The following is a 16,701-nucleotide window of genomic DNA, read 5'->3' on the forward strand; positions in this document are numbered from 1 at the left end:
AGACCCACTGTAGACCTAAAGACACCTTCAGATTGAAAGTAAGGGGATGGAGAACCATCTATCATGCTAATGGTCAACAAAAGAAAGTCAGAGTAACCATACTCATAGCAGACAATCTAGAATTTAAAATAAAGACTGTATCAAGAGATGCAGAAGGGCATTATATCATAATCAAGGGTTCTATCCACCAAGAAGACCGAACAATTGTAAACATTTATGTGCGAATGTGACAGCACCCAAATATATAAATCAATTAATCACAAACATAAAGAAACTCATCGACAGTAATACCATCATAGTAGGAGACTCCAAAACCCCACTCACAACAATGGACAGATCATCTCAACAAAAAATCAACAAGGAAGCAACGGCTTTGAAGGACACACTGGACCAGATGGACTTAACAGATATATTCAGAACATTTCATCCTAAAGCAGCAGAATATACATTCTTCTCCAGTGCATATGGAACATTCTCCAGAATAGACCATACACTGGGACACAAATCAGCCCTAAGTAAGTACAAAAAGATCAAGTTCACACCATGCATATTTTCAGACCACAACACTGTGAAATTCGAAATCAACCACAAGAAAAAATTTGGAAAAGTAACAAATAGTTGGAGACTGAAGAACATCCTACTAAAGAATGAATGGGCTAACCAAGCAGTTAAAGAGGAAATTAAAAAGTATATGGATGTCAATGAATGCAAGTCAATGAAAATGATAACACCACAAACCAAAACCTCTGGGATGCAGCAAAGGCAGTCATAAGAGGAAAGTATATAGCAATCCAGGCCTTCCTAAAGAAGGAAGAAAGATCTCAGATACACAAGCTAACCTTACACCTTAAAGACCTGGAAAAAGAACAGCAAATAAAACCCCGAACCAGCAGAAGACAGGAAATAATAAAGATTAGAGCAGAAATTAATGCTATCAAAACCAAAAAAAACAGTAGAACAGATCAATGAAACCAGAAGCTGGTTCTTTGAAAGAATTAACAAAATTGATAAACTACTAGCTAGTTTGATCCAAAAGAAAAAGGAAAGGACCCAAATAAATAAAATCAAGAATGAAAGAGGAGAGATCACAACCAACACAACAGAAATAAAAACAATAAGAAGACAAGATTATGAGCAAATAAATGCCAATAAAATGGTAATCTGGAAGAAATGGACAAATTCCTAGAAACATATATACTACCAAAACTGAAACAGGAAGAAATAGAAAATTTGAACAGACCCATAACCAGTAAGGAAATCGAATTAGTAATCAAAAATCTGCCAAAAAACAAGAGTCCAGGGCCAGATGGCTTTCCAGGGGAATTCTACCAAACATTTAAGGAAGAGTTAACACCTATTCTCCTGAAGCTGTTCCAAAAAATAGAAATGGAAGGAAAACTTCCAAACTCTTTCTATGAAGCCAGCATTACCTTGATTCCAAATCCAGACAGAGACCCCACTAAAAAGGACAACTATAGACCAATTTCCCTGATGAGCATGGATGCAAAAAACCTCAACAAGATATTAGCCAACTGGATCCAACAATACATTAAAAAAATTATTCACCACGACCAAGTGGGATTTATACCTGGGATGCAGGGCTGGTTTAATATCCGCAAAACAATTAACGTGATTCATCACATCAATAAAAGAAAGGACAAGAACCATATGATCTTCTCAATAGATGCAGAGAAAGCATTTGGCAAAATACAGCATCCTTTCTTGATAAAAACCCTCAAGAAAGTAGGGATAGAAGGAGCATACCTCGAGATCATAAAAGCCATATATGAACTACCCAACACAAATATCATCCTCAATGGGGAAAAACTGAGAGCTTTCCCCCTAAGGTCAGGAACAAGACAGGCATGTCCACTATCACCACTGCTATTCAACTAGTTTTGGAAGTCTTAGCCTCTGCAATCGGACAACACAAAGAAATAAAAGGCATCCAAATAGTCAAGGAGGAAGTCAAACTTTCACTCTTCGCAGATGACATGATACTCTATATGGAAAACCCAAAAGATTCCACCAAAAAACTGCTAGAATTGATTCATGAATTCAGCAAAGTTGCAGAATATAATATCAATGCACAGAAATCGGTTGCATTCTTATACACCAACAATGAAGTGACAGAAAGAGAAATCAAGGAATCGATCCCATTTACAGTTGCACAAAAAAACAAAATACCTGGGAATAAATCTAACCAAAGAGGTGAAAAATCTGTACACTGAAAACTATCGAAAGCTTATGAAAAAAATTGAAGAAGATATAAAGAAATGGAAAAACATTCCGTGCTCCTGGATAGGAAGAACAAATATTGTTAAAATGTCGATACTACCCAAAGCAATCTATATATTCAACGCAATCCCTATCAAAGTAACACCAGCATTCTTCACAGAGCTAGAACAAATAATCCTAAAATTTGTATGGAACCACAAAAGACCCCGAATAGCCAAAGCGATCTTGAAAAAGAAAAACAAAGCAGGAGGCATCACAATCCCAGACTTCAAGCTATGCTACAAAGCTGTAATCATCAAGACAGGATGGTACTGGCACAAGAACAGACACTCAGATCACCGGAACAAAATAAAGAACCCAGAAATGGACCCACAAACGTATGGCCAACTAACCTGTCACAAAGCAGGAAAGAACATACAATGGAACAAAGACAGTCTCTTCAGCAAGTGGTGCTGGGAAAACTGGACAGCAACATGCAGAAGAATGAACCTGGACCACTTTCTTACACCAGACACAAAAATTAACTCAAAATGGATGAAAGACCTCAATGTAAGACAAGAAGCCATCAAAATCCTCGAGGAGAAAGCAGGCAAAAACCTGCTTGATCTTGGTCGCAGCAACTTCTTACTCAACACGTATCCGGACGCAAAGGAAACAAAAGGAAAAATGAACTACTGGGACCTCATCAAAATAAAAAGCTTCTGCACAGTGAAGGAAACAATCAGCAAAACTAAAAGGCAACCGACAGAATGGGAGAAGATATTTGCAAGTGCCATATCAGATAAAGGGTTAGTATCCAATATCTCTAAAGAACTTCTCAACCTCAACACCCAAAAAACAAACAATCCAGTGAAAAAATGAGCAAAAGACATGAATAGACACTTCTCCAAAGAAGACATCCAGATGGCCAACCGACACATGAAAAAATGCTCAACATCACTCATCATCAGGGAAATACAAATCAAAACCACAATGAGATACCACCTTATACCTGTCAGAATGGCTAACATGAACAACTCAGGCAACAACAGATGTTGGCGAGGATGGGGAGAAAGAGGATCTCTTTTGCATTGTTGGTGGGAATGCAAGCTGGTGCAGCCACTCTGGAAAACAGTATTGAGGTTCCTCAAAAAACTAAAAACAGAACTACCCTACGACCCAGCAATTGCACTGCTAGGCATTTATCCAAGCGATACAGGTGTGCTGTTTCGAAGGGACATATGCACCCCCATGTTTATAGCAGCACTATCATCAATAGCCAAAGTATGGAAAGAGCCCAAATGTCCATCAATGGATGAATGGATAAAGGAGATGTGGTATATATACACAATGGAGTATTACTCGGCAATCAAAAAGAAGGAAATCTTGCCATTTGCAACTACGTGGATGGAACTGGAGGGTATTATGCTAAGTGAAATTAGTCACAGAAAGACCAAAATCATTTGACTTCACTCATATGAGGACTTTAAGAGACAAAACAGATGAACATAAGGGAAGGGAAACAAAAATAATATAAAAACAAGGAGGGGGACAAAAGAGAAGAGACTCCTAAATATGGGGAACAAACTGAGGGTACCAGAGGGGTTGTGGGAGTGGAGATGGGCTAAATGGGGGAGGGGCATTAAGGAATCTACTCCTGAAATCATTGTTGCACTCTATGCCAACTAATTTGGATGTAAATTTAAAAAATAAAAAATAAAAGAAGTCAATAAAATAATAATAATAATAATAATAATAATAACTCGACATAGAACTTCCACGGCAAAGGGTAGTCTTCCAAATCCTTCATGCCCCTCTTTTCACTTCTGGTTTTTTAAACGAATAAATGAAGGTAAGCAATATCCCAGGACTTGCCATCACAGTGATGAGCTGGAACCCACACTCACACCTTCCCACTCTTGCCCACTCTTGCCCACTCTTTCCCCCTCTGATCTCACTCAGAGTTTATAGCAAACAGACCCCTAGGCAGACCAGACCCTGTGGTTTCTCCTCAGCCCTGCCCGCCACACCAGTAAGACTGCAACGGGTTCCTCCTACCTTATGCAGCTGTAGGATTCCTGTGGGTCCACCAGGCAGCCTGCCATATACCCTGAGTGCCCCCAAATCATTGCAGCCACCTCTCCTTCCAACTTCATATGGTAAAGTCGTAAGACAGGACACGGCAGACACACATTAACACATTAACGCATCACCTGAGTACCCAGAATGCACGGTCTGCCGCAGGGACAGGTTAATGGGAGAGCGAGAACTATTGCACAGCCCCGGAGGCAAGCAGGACCAGGGGGCAAGGCAGCCAGGGTCAAGGTCAAGAAAAGGGTCCTGAAAAGAGACCTACAGGCTGCAAAGAGGCAGAACTGAGGGAAGATCACAATTAGCTAAGACTATTCCTGTGTTTGCATAAACATGACGGTTATTCTTTCCTTTGTCTCTGGGCATGGTGGGAAAAGAGAGAAAGTGGGACTCTAAATAACAACTCCTATTGGCCATCCTCCCTTATCCCGGGGCAGGCCTCTCTAATCCAAGGATCCCTTTGATCTGGGATTTTAGAAAAAGAAAAAAGCCTGAGGAAGAGAAATCAAAAATGATCCCCCAGGGAAAGTCACGGCCTCTGTGCTGACTTGGCTCTTTCCACGAGCCCTGAACTGCACCTTCAGAAGAACAGAAGGAAGGAAACAACCAAATCTACACCCTGAGGAAAGAGACGAGCTCTCCCCACTCCACAGGGAGACAACAGCACGCTCCCCCTACTCCTGATGCAGAACGGTGGGAGTTAAATGGACAGAGCCCAGTGGCTCAGGTGTGGGGAGCACCAAGGTGGCTGAGACCCAACCCCCCCTGCCAGGAGCGCCATCTAAGGGCTCCCACGGAACACGCAGACCCATCTGAAACCATGGCTCCCTCACTGCCTAGTGCGAGGTAGAGAGATTATTTCACTCTGGAACACTGTTTGCTCCGAGCCACCAGACTGCACCTGTGACCAACAAAACGTGCAGGCCACATACCTTACTTTGCAGGTGGGAGGTGAGAGGGAGGAAGAACAAATGGAAACTCTTGTTGGAGTTTGAACCTGACCTCTAATAAATTAAACAGGAGGCTCCAAATCGTCAGCACTACATTCCCCGGACAGCACGTCCCCAGCGGTCTTGGCTACCGCCATAGGTAAACTCGGAAGCTGTACCCTGATAATGCGAGGTCCCGGAGCCCCTTTCCTCTCCCTGAATCCTATCAGCTGCGGGTTGTGTAACCCTGCCCTGCACAGAACAAATACGAGAAAATTGACAGTAAGGCCTTTCACCAAACACAAATCCTCCTCTTCCCTCTGTTCCCCTTTCACTCTGTACAGCGAACAGGCAAATCGGGGCAGAGCCACAAGAAAGATCAGTGTCCCCCCCCCACCCCCCTCCCCACCTCCCAGACACTTCCCCTGGGCCACCAGCTGTGGTGGTCACCCAACTCGGGAGTTTGTCCATTTGCAAGATTCTTATTCACACTCACACTCTCCAGTTCCCACATCGGCAGCCCCCCTTCCTCTGCTTCCTCTCCTGCCAGGATCCTACTCCACCAGGCACCTCCGTGAATGACTGACTGGCTGCCGGCGAGGACCAGACATCTCGTCCACTCACTGCATCCTCCTGTCTGCAAGACGGAAATCACCCAACAGTAGCACTTCCGTGCCTCCTCCCGGCCCTCCATAAATGGACCCCAAACATGCATCCTACCGGCTTTCTGCGAAGGTTTTTTCCCCAGCTCCCTGGGGGAGCAGCTGGATGTCTCCCTGATGGGAGGTCGGAGGCCAGACCCCTCTGTTCTCCCACTGTCCTCCCGCCTCCCTCACTGCACCTGCAGACCCCTCGCCTTCCCCTGCCTCTTACTGAACACTGCAAAGAAACAGTGAAGCAGACCATTAAAATCAAAAGGGAGAAAGGGAAATGCAGGGGATCTGGCAGCAGAGAAATGCTTTGGTGAGGCAGCTGAGAAAATGGGAGTCAGGACAGTCAGAAGGGAACTGAGAAACAAGGGGGGGGGAGGCGGTCCTGAGGCACCTGCAGAGTCCCACTGATGATGGCAGGAAGCTCGAGTGTCACCGCTGTGCCACCACCACCCAGAACTGCTGTTCACACGGCAGCCAGCACACCAGCATGCTCAGACACCCCTACCACCCACCTCCACACTCAGACTTAGTTTAAATATTTTAAACATATACATTTTGGACAAAGACCAGATAACCCTCAACATTATCCTCTTAAGACTTCACTTAGTCTCCCATCAACTTCCTTTGGCCCCAAACTTCACCTTCCAGCCACCAGACTACCCTAAATTTATCAAACTCACCAACTCTTTCTGGCCCCAGGGCCTTTGCATGGGCAGTGATCAGTCTGGCATGCCAGTCTTGGCTTTCAAATCTTTGAGGCAATTGTCACAATGGCAACTTTATATTGATTTTTCTACCAATCAGTGCCTAATTCCCCTGCGAGGCTCTAAGTGCTTTGTTAGCAGGGACTATGCCCGGTTCTTTTCATTGCCACATCACAATGCCTACAACTAAATGGCACATAACAGGCCTTCAGTCAATATTCACTGAGCGAATAAATAAGGGTGTTGAGTTCTAAATAATCCATTGCACTGGGGCAAGATAGAGAGGAGAGGACTGGCAGGAACCCTTTGAGTGTGCATGGAGGTTGCTCTCAGCTATTTAGAGTCTACAAATGAAGGTGTCTCTACCCCCAGACTTTCCAAGATGAAGCATCCGAGGTGCTCAGTCCATAGCAATGGACCCCATCCCCCAGGGGGCATTCGAATGAGCCCATAACACTCTCCCCTCCTGGAACAGCCGTCTCCAGGCCTCCACCAAAGCCTCCCCTTTGTTCCAAACACAACTTCAGGGAAAATGTCCCAGAAAAACCATAGACCCCACAGCACATCAGCTCCCCGCTAAACTGCCAGAAGAGATTTTTGCAACCGTGGCTGAAATAGCCACGTTGGAGCCTTATCCCTCAAATGAGTGCTGAGCGTGGTTTGCCAGCCCCTGGACAAGTCCTCAAGCTCTACGCGACAGGGCTGGTGTTTTCCTCTCCACAAACCAGGGCTTATCAAGCGCCTACTAAACACCTCACACTGCGCACTATGAGTCGGGGGTTTCTGAACATCTTTGCCCTCAAATACGCGTTAACACCACAGCCTGGGCCCCTGGGCTTAATGTCTCAACATACTCCAAACCAAAACTTACAAAAGAGTCCTTATTGCCTATAACACACTCTGAGAGTCCCTATATTATTTCATTCTTTTCCGTTTTTCAATAAATATTGAATATTGGGGGAGGGGTATCAGAATGACCAAAAGGGAGGCATTCACGGGAGGTTCTTGGTCTCACTGTTAATACACGAAGGTGTTCAGATTTGTGAAAATTCATCAAGCTGTACCTCTGTGACTTGTGAGCTTTTCTACATGTTCATCATTCTTCAGTACAATGCCTTGAAATCACTGCACAAGAAATACAGGATGGCTACCCTCTAAGAAGTCTAGGCAAGACATAATCAAAAGAAAGCTGGGGGAACCAACTCCAGTCACCCCGAGGACCCCGCAGTCTCAAGCTCCACCTCCTGCAAAGCAGAGTGTGATCGGGAGACCCTGGCCTGGGACCCCCTGGAGTCCCTTTGGACTGACCCCCTGGGGGCGATCCAGGACGAGGAGAAGCTGATGGGAGAAACAGCGGTGGGCCCTTCCCCTGTCAGTAAATGGGAGCTGGGATTATTACCCCGAAAACGGCAAGGTCAGGAGGGCTTCAGGGAGGAGGTGATGTCTGAATTGGGCCTTCCTTGAAGGCCAGATAGAAATGGAAGAAGAGAAAAGCAGGCAGAGGACAGGACAATGACTTACAGGGAGGAATGGAAGGGCAAACGCTCACAGCAGAGACGACCCAGTGGAAGGACCGGTAGGAAATTCAGTCAAGAGAGCAGGAAGTGCACCCAAGGAAAGAGACCCTTCTGTGGAAAGAGGAAGCAGTGAGAAAGGCCCAAGGAAGAAGCTTCTGGCAGCCACGTATCCAGGAAGCTTCCTCTGGGTTCCCTCCTGCCCGCTTCCAGCAGATGCCCAGGAACATTCCACCAAGCTCAGGAGACCCCTACCTGCCAGCCCAGCCAGGATGACCAGCACGGTCGAGATGCCTTTCCACCTGCCCTCCATCACCACGCGTCTTCTTCACCCTGGGAAAACAAAGCAGCCAGGTAACCATCTGTCACTGACGAGCGTTTGGCATCCCAAGTACGCGGAGCCCCTACCGGCTCGTGGGTGTCCGTGGATGGACGGTCGGTGGCACCAGCCTCACCCCAAACCTGCTGGATCAGAAGCTCCAGGGGCGAGCACACAAATCTGTCCAAACAATTAAACAGTGAACCAATTCTGGCCCAGGCTCAAGTTGGAGAATCCCTGCATTAAACGATCTTGCTCCCCAGTCCAGGTATAAGTTATGGAAGGCAGACGGTATAGCCTTACTGCTGACTGACTCGCCAGGATGTAGGGGCGAGGGCTTGCTGCTTTTCATTTCAATCATGATGTTTTAATCACTGAGGGGAAAAAAAAATCCTCCCCGTAACAAGTTCACGTTACCAAAAGGGAAAACAGGCGAAATAGAACATAAGCTTATTAGAAGGTGCCAAAAGGTATATATAGAGAGAGAACAGGGGGACGTCTGCAAGGGGTCGTGTGCGTGCATGGGGTGGCCGGCTGTAATTACAAACAGGCAAGTCACAGAAAGTCTCCAGAGAAGATGGTCCGTGAACAGTGAAGGAGGTGAGGTGACAGCCACGTGGATATTTGCAAAGGAGCTTTCCAGGCACAGGGGCAGCAGGTGCAAAGGCCCCAGGGTGGGACCATACCTGGCATGTTTGAGAGGCACTGGCGTTGGGGTGGAGTCAAGGGTGAGGGAGAGGGGGAGAGGTCAGAGCTAGGAGAGGTCAGGGTAGACTGAGCCCTAGGCAGCTCATGGGGAACCTGTTGTGTGCATCTCTTGGCCCTTCCTTCCAATCCCTTTGTTCTTGGATAAACCTCTTGCTCACCCCTCCATCCCTACATGTTCTCTTTTTATTTTTATTTTTTCCTTCTTCCCTGTGGTAGGCCCATGCAACACAGTCACCAGCAACGTGTGGTCCCACTGGAGCATGTAAGGTAAATCACCCACTGAACGTGTGGGGAACTGCCCGCAAAAACAATGGCCCCTTGGCTCAGCAAAGGGTCTCTTTCTTTCACAGTCTTCAACACCACCACCATGTGGAGCACAGCTCCCTAACCAGGGGATGGTTTTTACTTTGGCTTTGGGGTTCACACAGACGTCACAGCCCCATCAACTGGGGAGGGGGGCGGGCGGGACCCTCCCTCTGAAATGTGGGGCACCGGGTTTCATCAGAGACCCCCCCCCCACCTCCCCACAGCTGTGGGATTTTGTAATGGGCTGACACCTGTCCAGGGCTCCCGTCCCCTTTCCTCTCCTACAGCCGAAAGAGGCCGACCCCACAGCAACACAAAAGCACAAACACAGGAAGTGAAACAGGCACAAGTAACCACCACACCTCACGTCTGCGGAACCCATTTCACGCTGAAGCAGTGATCCTGGCTATTCGGGGCTCACGAGAAGGAACGCGGGTTTCCACCCCTCTGTTTCTCTGATGTGTTGGGAAAGCAAAACTCAGCATGCGTGCTAAACCATAACCACTTGCGTGCACGGCACGGCGCAAGGTTCAAAGTCGGTGCCGCTGTGGGGACCCCGGCCCCCGCGGGGTCTAAAACACACGCCGCAGAGCTCCACAAATAGGCCCGGGCGGCAAGCTGTGCAGCAGCCGTACCCAGGCCGGACTGAAACCCCAGCCCTCCCAGACGGGCTCCAGGTCCCCAATTATGAAGTGCCAATAAATCATTTACTAATTTGCAAGGTTCAATGCACACCGCCCTGACAAGTCGGTGGCTAGACCGGTCGTCTAGAAGGCTACACCCCAGCTGAGGATGCGGGAGACAGCCCTCGTAGAGAAGATTACGCATCTCACCGAAGGCCATAAATGCCAAGCTTGGACCCAGTGCTTATTGAAATTGCAGCCGAAGTTTAAGGTCCATTAGGAAATACCGATAACCGTGCTGAGTCAGGCCGAGTCTGAGTGCTGTGTTTTCTAAAGCCTCTGTTCGGCCTCCGTCCCTCACACGCCATTCTGGCTTCTTCTCTGTAAGAGCGGTGACTGTGTTTCCCCAGAGCCCAGCAGAATCCCCGGGACGGGCAGGGCAGGAGCGCCCAGTGAGGTCCAGGGAGCCCCGGGGCAGGATTGCTGCAGGAGTGGATTTGTGCCGGGCTGGTATTTGAAGGATGTGTGCAGAGACGAGCCGTCCCTTCGCTTTAATTAAATGAGGACCTATTGCCAGGTAATTTGCAAGTTAACATCTCTGTGGGATAGTTGGACAGACCCCGGAGATTTCACTTCCCAGTCATTTTGTTATGGAAGACTTGAAGTACCTACTTCTCGTTGAAAACCTGCAAAGTCTTCTTAAAGTCTTAAGTCTTGTTAAACGGTACTAAACACAGGACACCCGCGTGGCTCAGTCTGTGGAGCATCCGACTTCGGCTCAGGTCATGATCTCACAGCTCGTGGGTTCGAGCCCCGCGTCGGGCTCAGTGCTGACAGCTCAAGCCTGGAGCCTGTTTCCGATTCTGTGTCTCCCTCTCTCTCTCTGCCTCTCCCCCACTCTCACTGTCTCTCTCTCACAAATAAACATTAAAAAAAAGGTTTTTTTATTTGTACTAAACAGGAGTTAACCTCCAACCACTCCTTACTGCCCTGACAAGGCAAAAACCACACAGAAGGTGTGTGAGGGGCCACCGCACTGATCTCAGGAAAGGAAACTGCCGCGTTTCATTATCTCACTCAGTGACCCCCACACGCAAGCCCTCGTTTCTGGGTCCCTGGAAAGAGCTTTGCCAAGGTGCCTGCCACACTTCTTGCTACAGGCAGCAGCATGAAGCCAAGACCCAAAAAGAAAGCTGGGTGCTGGTCAGGGTGAGCGAGAATCCGTCACAGCAAAATCCACGCAAGGGGCTCGCTGCAAACGTCTGTGCCTAAATATACATAAAGGCTGCACTCGGACAAGCCCACGTCCTGCACCCCTACATCCGGAGGGGCTGTCCTGCCTGCAGGAATGAGGCCCCCGTGAGGGCTTCCGGAGACTTCCGTGAGGCTCTCCTTCCCACAGGAGGAGAAACGGCATTTACAAGTGCGGGGAATGACCCATGGGGCCACGGTGACGTTCCAGCCCTGGAATCCTGACCCCCCCCCCAAATCCCAGCTGGCTCTCAGCTCTTGCCGCCCCCAGACAGCGGCATGCTATGACAGAGGCTCTCGCTCCATCAGAAGTCATCTTGAATTCCTGAACTCCCCGAACAGCCTGCTTTCTTAATGTTTAACTGGCTGGAAGTTGGGAAACAAAGGGTGTGTGTTTGGTCCTGGGACACTTTCCCGGGGAAAGCGAGCGACCCGCCCCTCGGCCCGAGACAGGTGCCCGCGGACCCGCTGGACGGACGCCCACCGCTGGCTGGAGCTGGCTCACCTCGGGCAGGAAGTTCTCCTCTTCCGGCGTCACAGAAGGTTCTCTGATCCCAGAGGCATCTGGGCCTCCGCCCTCCCTCCACGCAAACGCAGGAACAAACCTGTGTGGCCGCCGAGAATCTCCACCCGGGTCGCCGGTTAGCAGGAAGTTCCTCTTGAAATGGCCCTGTCACGTCACAGGCCGGGCTGTAAACACAGAGGTGGCCCCTGCCTGCCACTGGCCCCTCGCTCCCGGAAGGTGTGCATGCCCCAGAGTGACATTTTCCCTGCTAATCATTAGCCAGCCCCAAACGGCAAGCCAGGCCGCCCAGCGGGGCCTGAGAAGGTCACAGCCTCCGGGGCCACCACTGCTTCCCCTCGGCCCTCTGCCCTGGCTCCTCTTCTGGGCCTCTCTCTCTCTCTCTCTCCCTCTCTGTCTCTCTCAGTCCCACAGAGCCAAGCCCTTGGGGGCCGAAGGTCCTCTTACCCAGGCTGGGGGCCCTTCCTGCCCGAGGACGCCGGCCTGGACAACCTTGTTGATCTCTGGCGTCAGCACGGGCCTGGGGCTGGCCGAGCCGGTTCCTTCTCCGGCCAAGAACCTCCACACCCACAAGAAGACTCTTCGGTGAAAGAAAAGTAGTCCTGAGGGTGAAACCTTCTGGAATGTGGCCGCACTTTCCCGAGGAGCATTTGTAGGAAAACTGCTAAGAGGTTTCTTTGGCCCTCCCACGCCCACACCCAGCCAGCACTCAGCCTGAACAAAGGAACTTGGCTTCTTAGAGCCCGTGGAAAATTCTGGAAGAGACCACCACCTGGCACCCACCACACGGCAGCACCACGTGGAACTGTTTGCTCTTATGCCGTTCTCTCTCAGCACCTGCCTCGTCTCCCCCACTGCGTTTCAATTTTTTTTTAAGGTTTATTTATTTTTGAGACAGAGCGCAAGCAGGGGTGGGGCGGGGGGCAGGGGGAGGTTGGTTAGGGAGAGAGATGGGGACCCAGAATCCCAAGCAGGCTCCGAGCTGTCAGCACAGAGCCCAACGTGGGGCACGAACCCACAAACTGTGAGATTGTGACCAGAGCCAAAGTCAGTGGCTTAACCGACTGAGCCACCCAGGTGCCCCTCACCCACTGCATTTTAATCTTGTCAGGGGACTCAGAGCCAAGGGCGTCTGAACAGAATAGACACCAACAGAGGGTGTGGATCACGCACTTAGCGTGAGACCCTGAAACAAATAAATAGGGGGAAACGGTTCTCCCCAGTGGAACAGAATCAGAATACACCACCCCCAAAATATGCCAGTTTGGCATAGAGATTTATTTTAGGCTAAAAATATTTGAGATTTAAGAGATTAAAAAAAAAGCCTTCTTAGAGATTCCCTTTTCTGACTAAAAGCATTAACTACTGGGGAATATGGCTGCCATAAATTCCTTTATAGGGTGGGTCCACTAATGAAGCCTACTGGAGATCCCTTCTTCAGGGGGAATTTCCGACTCTGAATGAGAATAAGTTCAAAAGACCACTCATCACCTGTATAGATAAACATTATCACAAACCTTCTCCTCTCTTGTCTCTTCTACTGAAAATCTATTTGTCCTTCCAAAAAAAACCCTATTTGTTTTTCCCATAAGAAGACTTTCTCCACCCCCCCGACACCCCCCCCCCCCCCCCCCCCCCCCCACCCCCCCCACCCCCCGCCTTTACTCTCCCCTTCTAAATTAGGTATATATAAGTATTCATTCCAACCACTTGGTTCCTATATGCATGCAGATTACACCTTTATCCTGCTAACCTGGCTTCACAGGTCCCAGACATTGTACCTGAGAGGGCAAAGAAAAAGGTTTGTTTTCCTCCTCCCCTACAAGGCCCTGTGCTGGTCAGAAAAAACGGTGAGCGAAACAGATTCCAGGAGTTAACAACACGTGAGTCAAATAATCTCTCAAATATACACAAGGTTGTGGCATCTTATTTATGAGCTATGTCCCTGAAGGCCAAGCATAATTCAAAACTCAAATAATTCCCAAAAAATGAGCCACTGAAATGAACACCCAAGGCCAATGTAGCTGATTTTTATCCCTGATACACTTTTCCTCATTTTCTCGGCTTCAGCACGAGTCGTTTAGAATATCAGTCAGCACCCGGGCTCAGTGCTGACAGCTCAGAGCCTGGAGCCTGCTTCAGATTCTGTGTCTCCCTCTCTCTCTTCCCCTCCCCCGCTTGTGGTCTCTCTCTGTCTCTCAAAAGTGAATAAATGTAAAAAAAAAAAAGAAGAAGAAGAAGAAGAATATCAGTCAGCACCAGGAGTCCCAAGCACTGACCTTCAGAGCACAGCTCAGCCTCAGCATAACTACTGGAGACTATTGTTAGAGCTTCTAGAAATTTTGAGTTATGATAACAATGAGAGTGTAGGGGAGGGGAAAGATTTGTTCCCATACCCTCCTTGGTTTGGTGGGTAGGGCCTGAGAATTAAACTGACAAAAGACAGATTGACAAGAGAAAACAAGAGAACAGCAAGATATCAAGAGTTTATTGATGCATACAGGTGGGGGAAACTCGGTGCTGAGTACTCAAAGGAGTCTTAACAAGACAATACACTTGAAGAGAAGTGACAGGGCAAAGGAAAAGAAGTCCAGGCTTTTAAGTGTGGCAAACTGTGGGAAGGTGAAGACAGGGTTGGGGGGGGGGGGGGAGACTAAAAGGAAGGTAAGGGTTGTATCGGGTCAGGTTTGTTGTAACCATTCTGAGAAGAGCCCCCAGTGACGAAGATGGTGTTTGCCCTTCCTGATACCCGCGAGGGGAGGCAAAGTTTGGGGTCTGCTGTTTCTCAGTTATCTTCAGCTTACGATAATTCTTATGACGACCTGGCCCATTCCAGGGTGCTATATTCTGATCCCCTACAAGTGCTGTATGACGTGCGTACGTAACAACAGTAACCACCTCGGAGGTGCCCCAAAGATGCAGACCCTGGGCCTGGGCACTTCTGTCTACCAGCTACCCAGCCTGGAAACCCTGTTTCCAAATCACTGGAAATGCAACTCTGAGACTGTGTGGTCTCGGGGGACTTTTTTTTTTTTTTTTTTTTTTTTTTTGGACTTTGGGAGGTTTTCATTATTTCAAAGTTTGAGCATAAAGACAGATGTACTAATATTTTTAGCCTATGCTATTTTAAATTTTTTTAATATTTATTTATTTTTAGGAGACAGAGAGACAGAGTGTAAGCAGGGGAGGGACAGAGAGAGAGGGAGACACAGAATCTGAAGCAGGCTCCGGGCTCTGAGCCATCAGCACAGACCCTGCGGGGCTGGAACCCACGAAGTGCGGGATCATGACCTGAGCCGAAATCCGACGCCCAACCAGCTGAGCCACCCAGGCGCCCCTAGCCTATGCTATTTTAAAATCACAAAGTTCAAATCTACCTGAAACATACTCACACTAAAATTCAAATTGTGGTAAAGACCCCTAAAAAAGCTTTGTTGAAGGTGCAGGGGTTGGGAGGGGGGTTCCCTGAGGAAAGGCGTTTGAGCTCAGGTGTGGGGTGGGCATGTTAGGACCACACTGGGTAGGAAGGTGGAGTTCAGGAAGGACCATGGCGGGGGGGGGGGGGGGGGCGAAGATGAAGGGTGTGCCTTGAGTCAGGGTGGGTGGTGGGAGGCCCCAAAAGCCTGAGGAAGTTGGAGAGCCTAGCCCGGCTTGAATGCAAAGGGGTAGGAGTTGGGGTAGGGCTGGCAGGGGGGGCAGGGGTCTTCCATTAGCCCAGAGAAGAGGCAAGGTCCAGACTAAAGGGTACAGTCAAGATTTGGGCTTTTGTCCTCACATATAGAAAGGAATGTCAGGGGGCGCCTGGCTGCTCAGTTGGTCGTGCATCAGATTCTTGCTTTCAGCTCAGGTCATGATCTCGCAGTTCATGGGATTGAGCCCCGTGGGTGGAGCCTGCTTGGGATTCTCTGTCTCCCTCTCTCTCTCTGCCCCTCCCCCACTCACATCCACTCTCTCTCCCTTTCCCTCTCTCTCTCTCAAAATAAATAAATAAACATTTTAAAAAATTGTAAAGGAATGTCAGGAAAAGCGGTGAAAACCTTTTAAATGAGCAAAGAAGGTTGTGGGGTTTCATGAGCCCACCATGAAGGCACGTGAGGTGTCTTTCCCATTGTTGGCTTTATTCAGTCATAAGGCAAGGTTAACATAGTTTTGAAGCAGATTCAGGATTCCAAACTCAGTGACATTACACTACACTTAAAAAATATATGTTGCGTTTATGTATTATTTTTGAGAGAGACAGAGCATGAGCAGGGGAGGGGCAGAGAGAGGGGGAGACACAGAATCGAAGCAGGATCCAGGCTCCGAGCACAGAGCCCGACGCGGGGCTCGAACCCACGAACTGCAAGATCATGACCAGAGCCGAAGTCAGATGCTTACCCATCTGAGCCCCCCAGGCGCCCCCATTTCACTACACTTTTAATTTGGCTTCTTACACGTCACCCAAAGCAAAGCACGAGACAAGTTACACAGCAAGTTAGGTAGAACAGGGCATAAGAAGTTAACGAACCCAACGCGAAGTCAGCCTGTGGGCACCCGGTTGAGATAAGGCCTCCGTCGGGTCTGGGTCGGCGCTCAGAGCTCACTGTTTATTATGTCCAAGCAGCGGAGGGTCTCTGTTCCTGTTGGAGATGAACCGGGCAGAGTCTTTGGCCGCAGCTGCCTTTCTGAGGTGGTCAGACACAGAGGGGTCACGTCCGAGGAGTCTGACAGTTTGCTGCAAAAACCCTCCCTTTATAAAGGGATGTCATCAGCCTTGGGCCCCTGCAGGCCTCCCCTGCTCCTGCCGGTTATCAGTTCCGGGGTGTCTCCAGCCAGTGCTGGTCTCAGGGACACCTGGTCATAGCTACAACGCCCTTGGCTGCT

General features: G+C 48.8%; 1 protein-coding gene across 3 annotated transcripts in view; it reads right to left on the bottom strand.

Annotated features, from left to right (window-relative positions):
* Window positions 1-12,457, bottom strand: part of IGSF5 (immunoglobulin superfamily member 5) — a 51,126-nt gene extending 38,669 nt beyond the window's left edge. Inside the window, exons 1-2 of one of the 3 annotated variants that reach the window (XM_049627844.1) lie at window positions 12,286-12,457; window positions 8,364-8,441 (exon numbers count right to left, since the gene is read on the bottom strand). In XM_049627844.1, coding sequence (XP_049483801.1) covers window positions 8,364-8,421 — 58 coding nt within the window. In that variant the 5' untranslated portion in view covers window positions 8,422-8,441; window positions 12,286-12,457. Of the gene's footprint in view, window positions 1-8,363; window positions 8,442-11,820; window positions 12,266-12,285 lie in introns of those variants that run through there. The other 2 variants (XM_049627846.1, XM_049627845.1) reach the window with 2 other exon arrangements.
* Window positions 12,458-16,701: the final 4,244 nt, after the last annotated feature.

Source organism: Panthera uncia, chromosome C2, assembly GCF_023721935.1.
Source record: "Panthera uncia isolate 11264 chromosome C2, Puncia_PCG_1.0, whole genome shotgun sequence".
Classification (NCBI taxonomy): domain Eukaryota; kingdom Metazoa; phylum Chordata; class Mammalia; order Carnivora; family Felidae; genus Panthera; species Panthera uncia.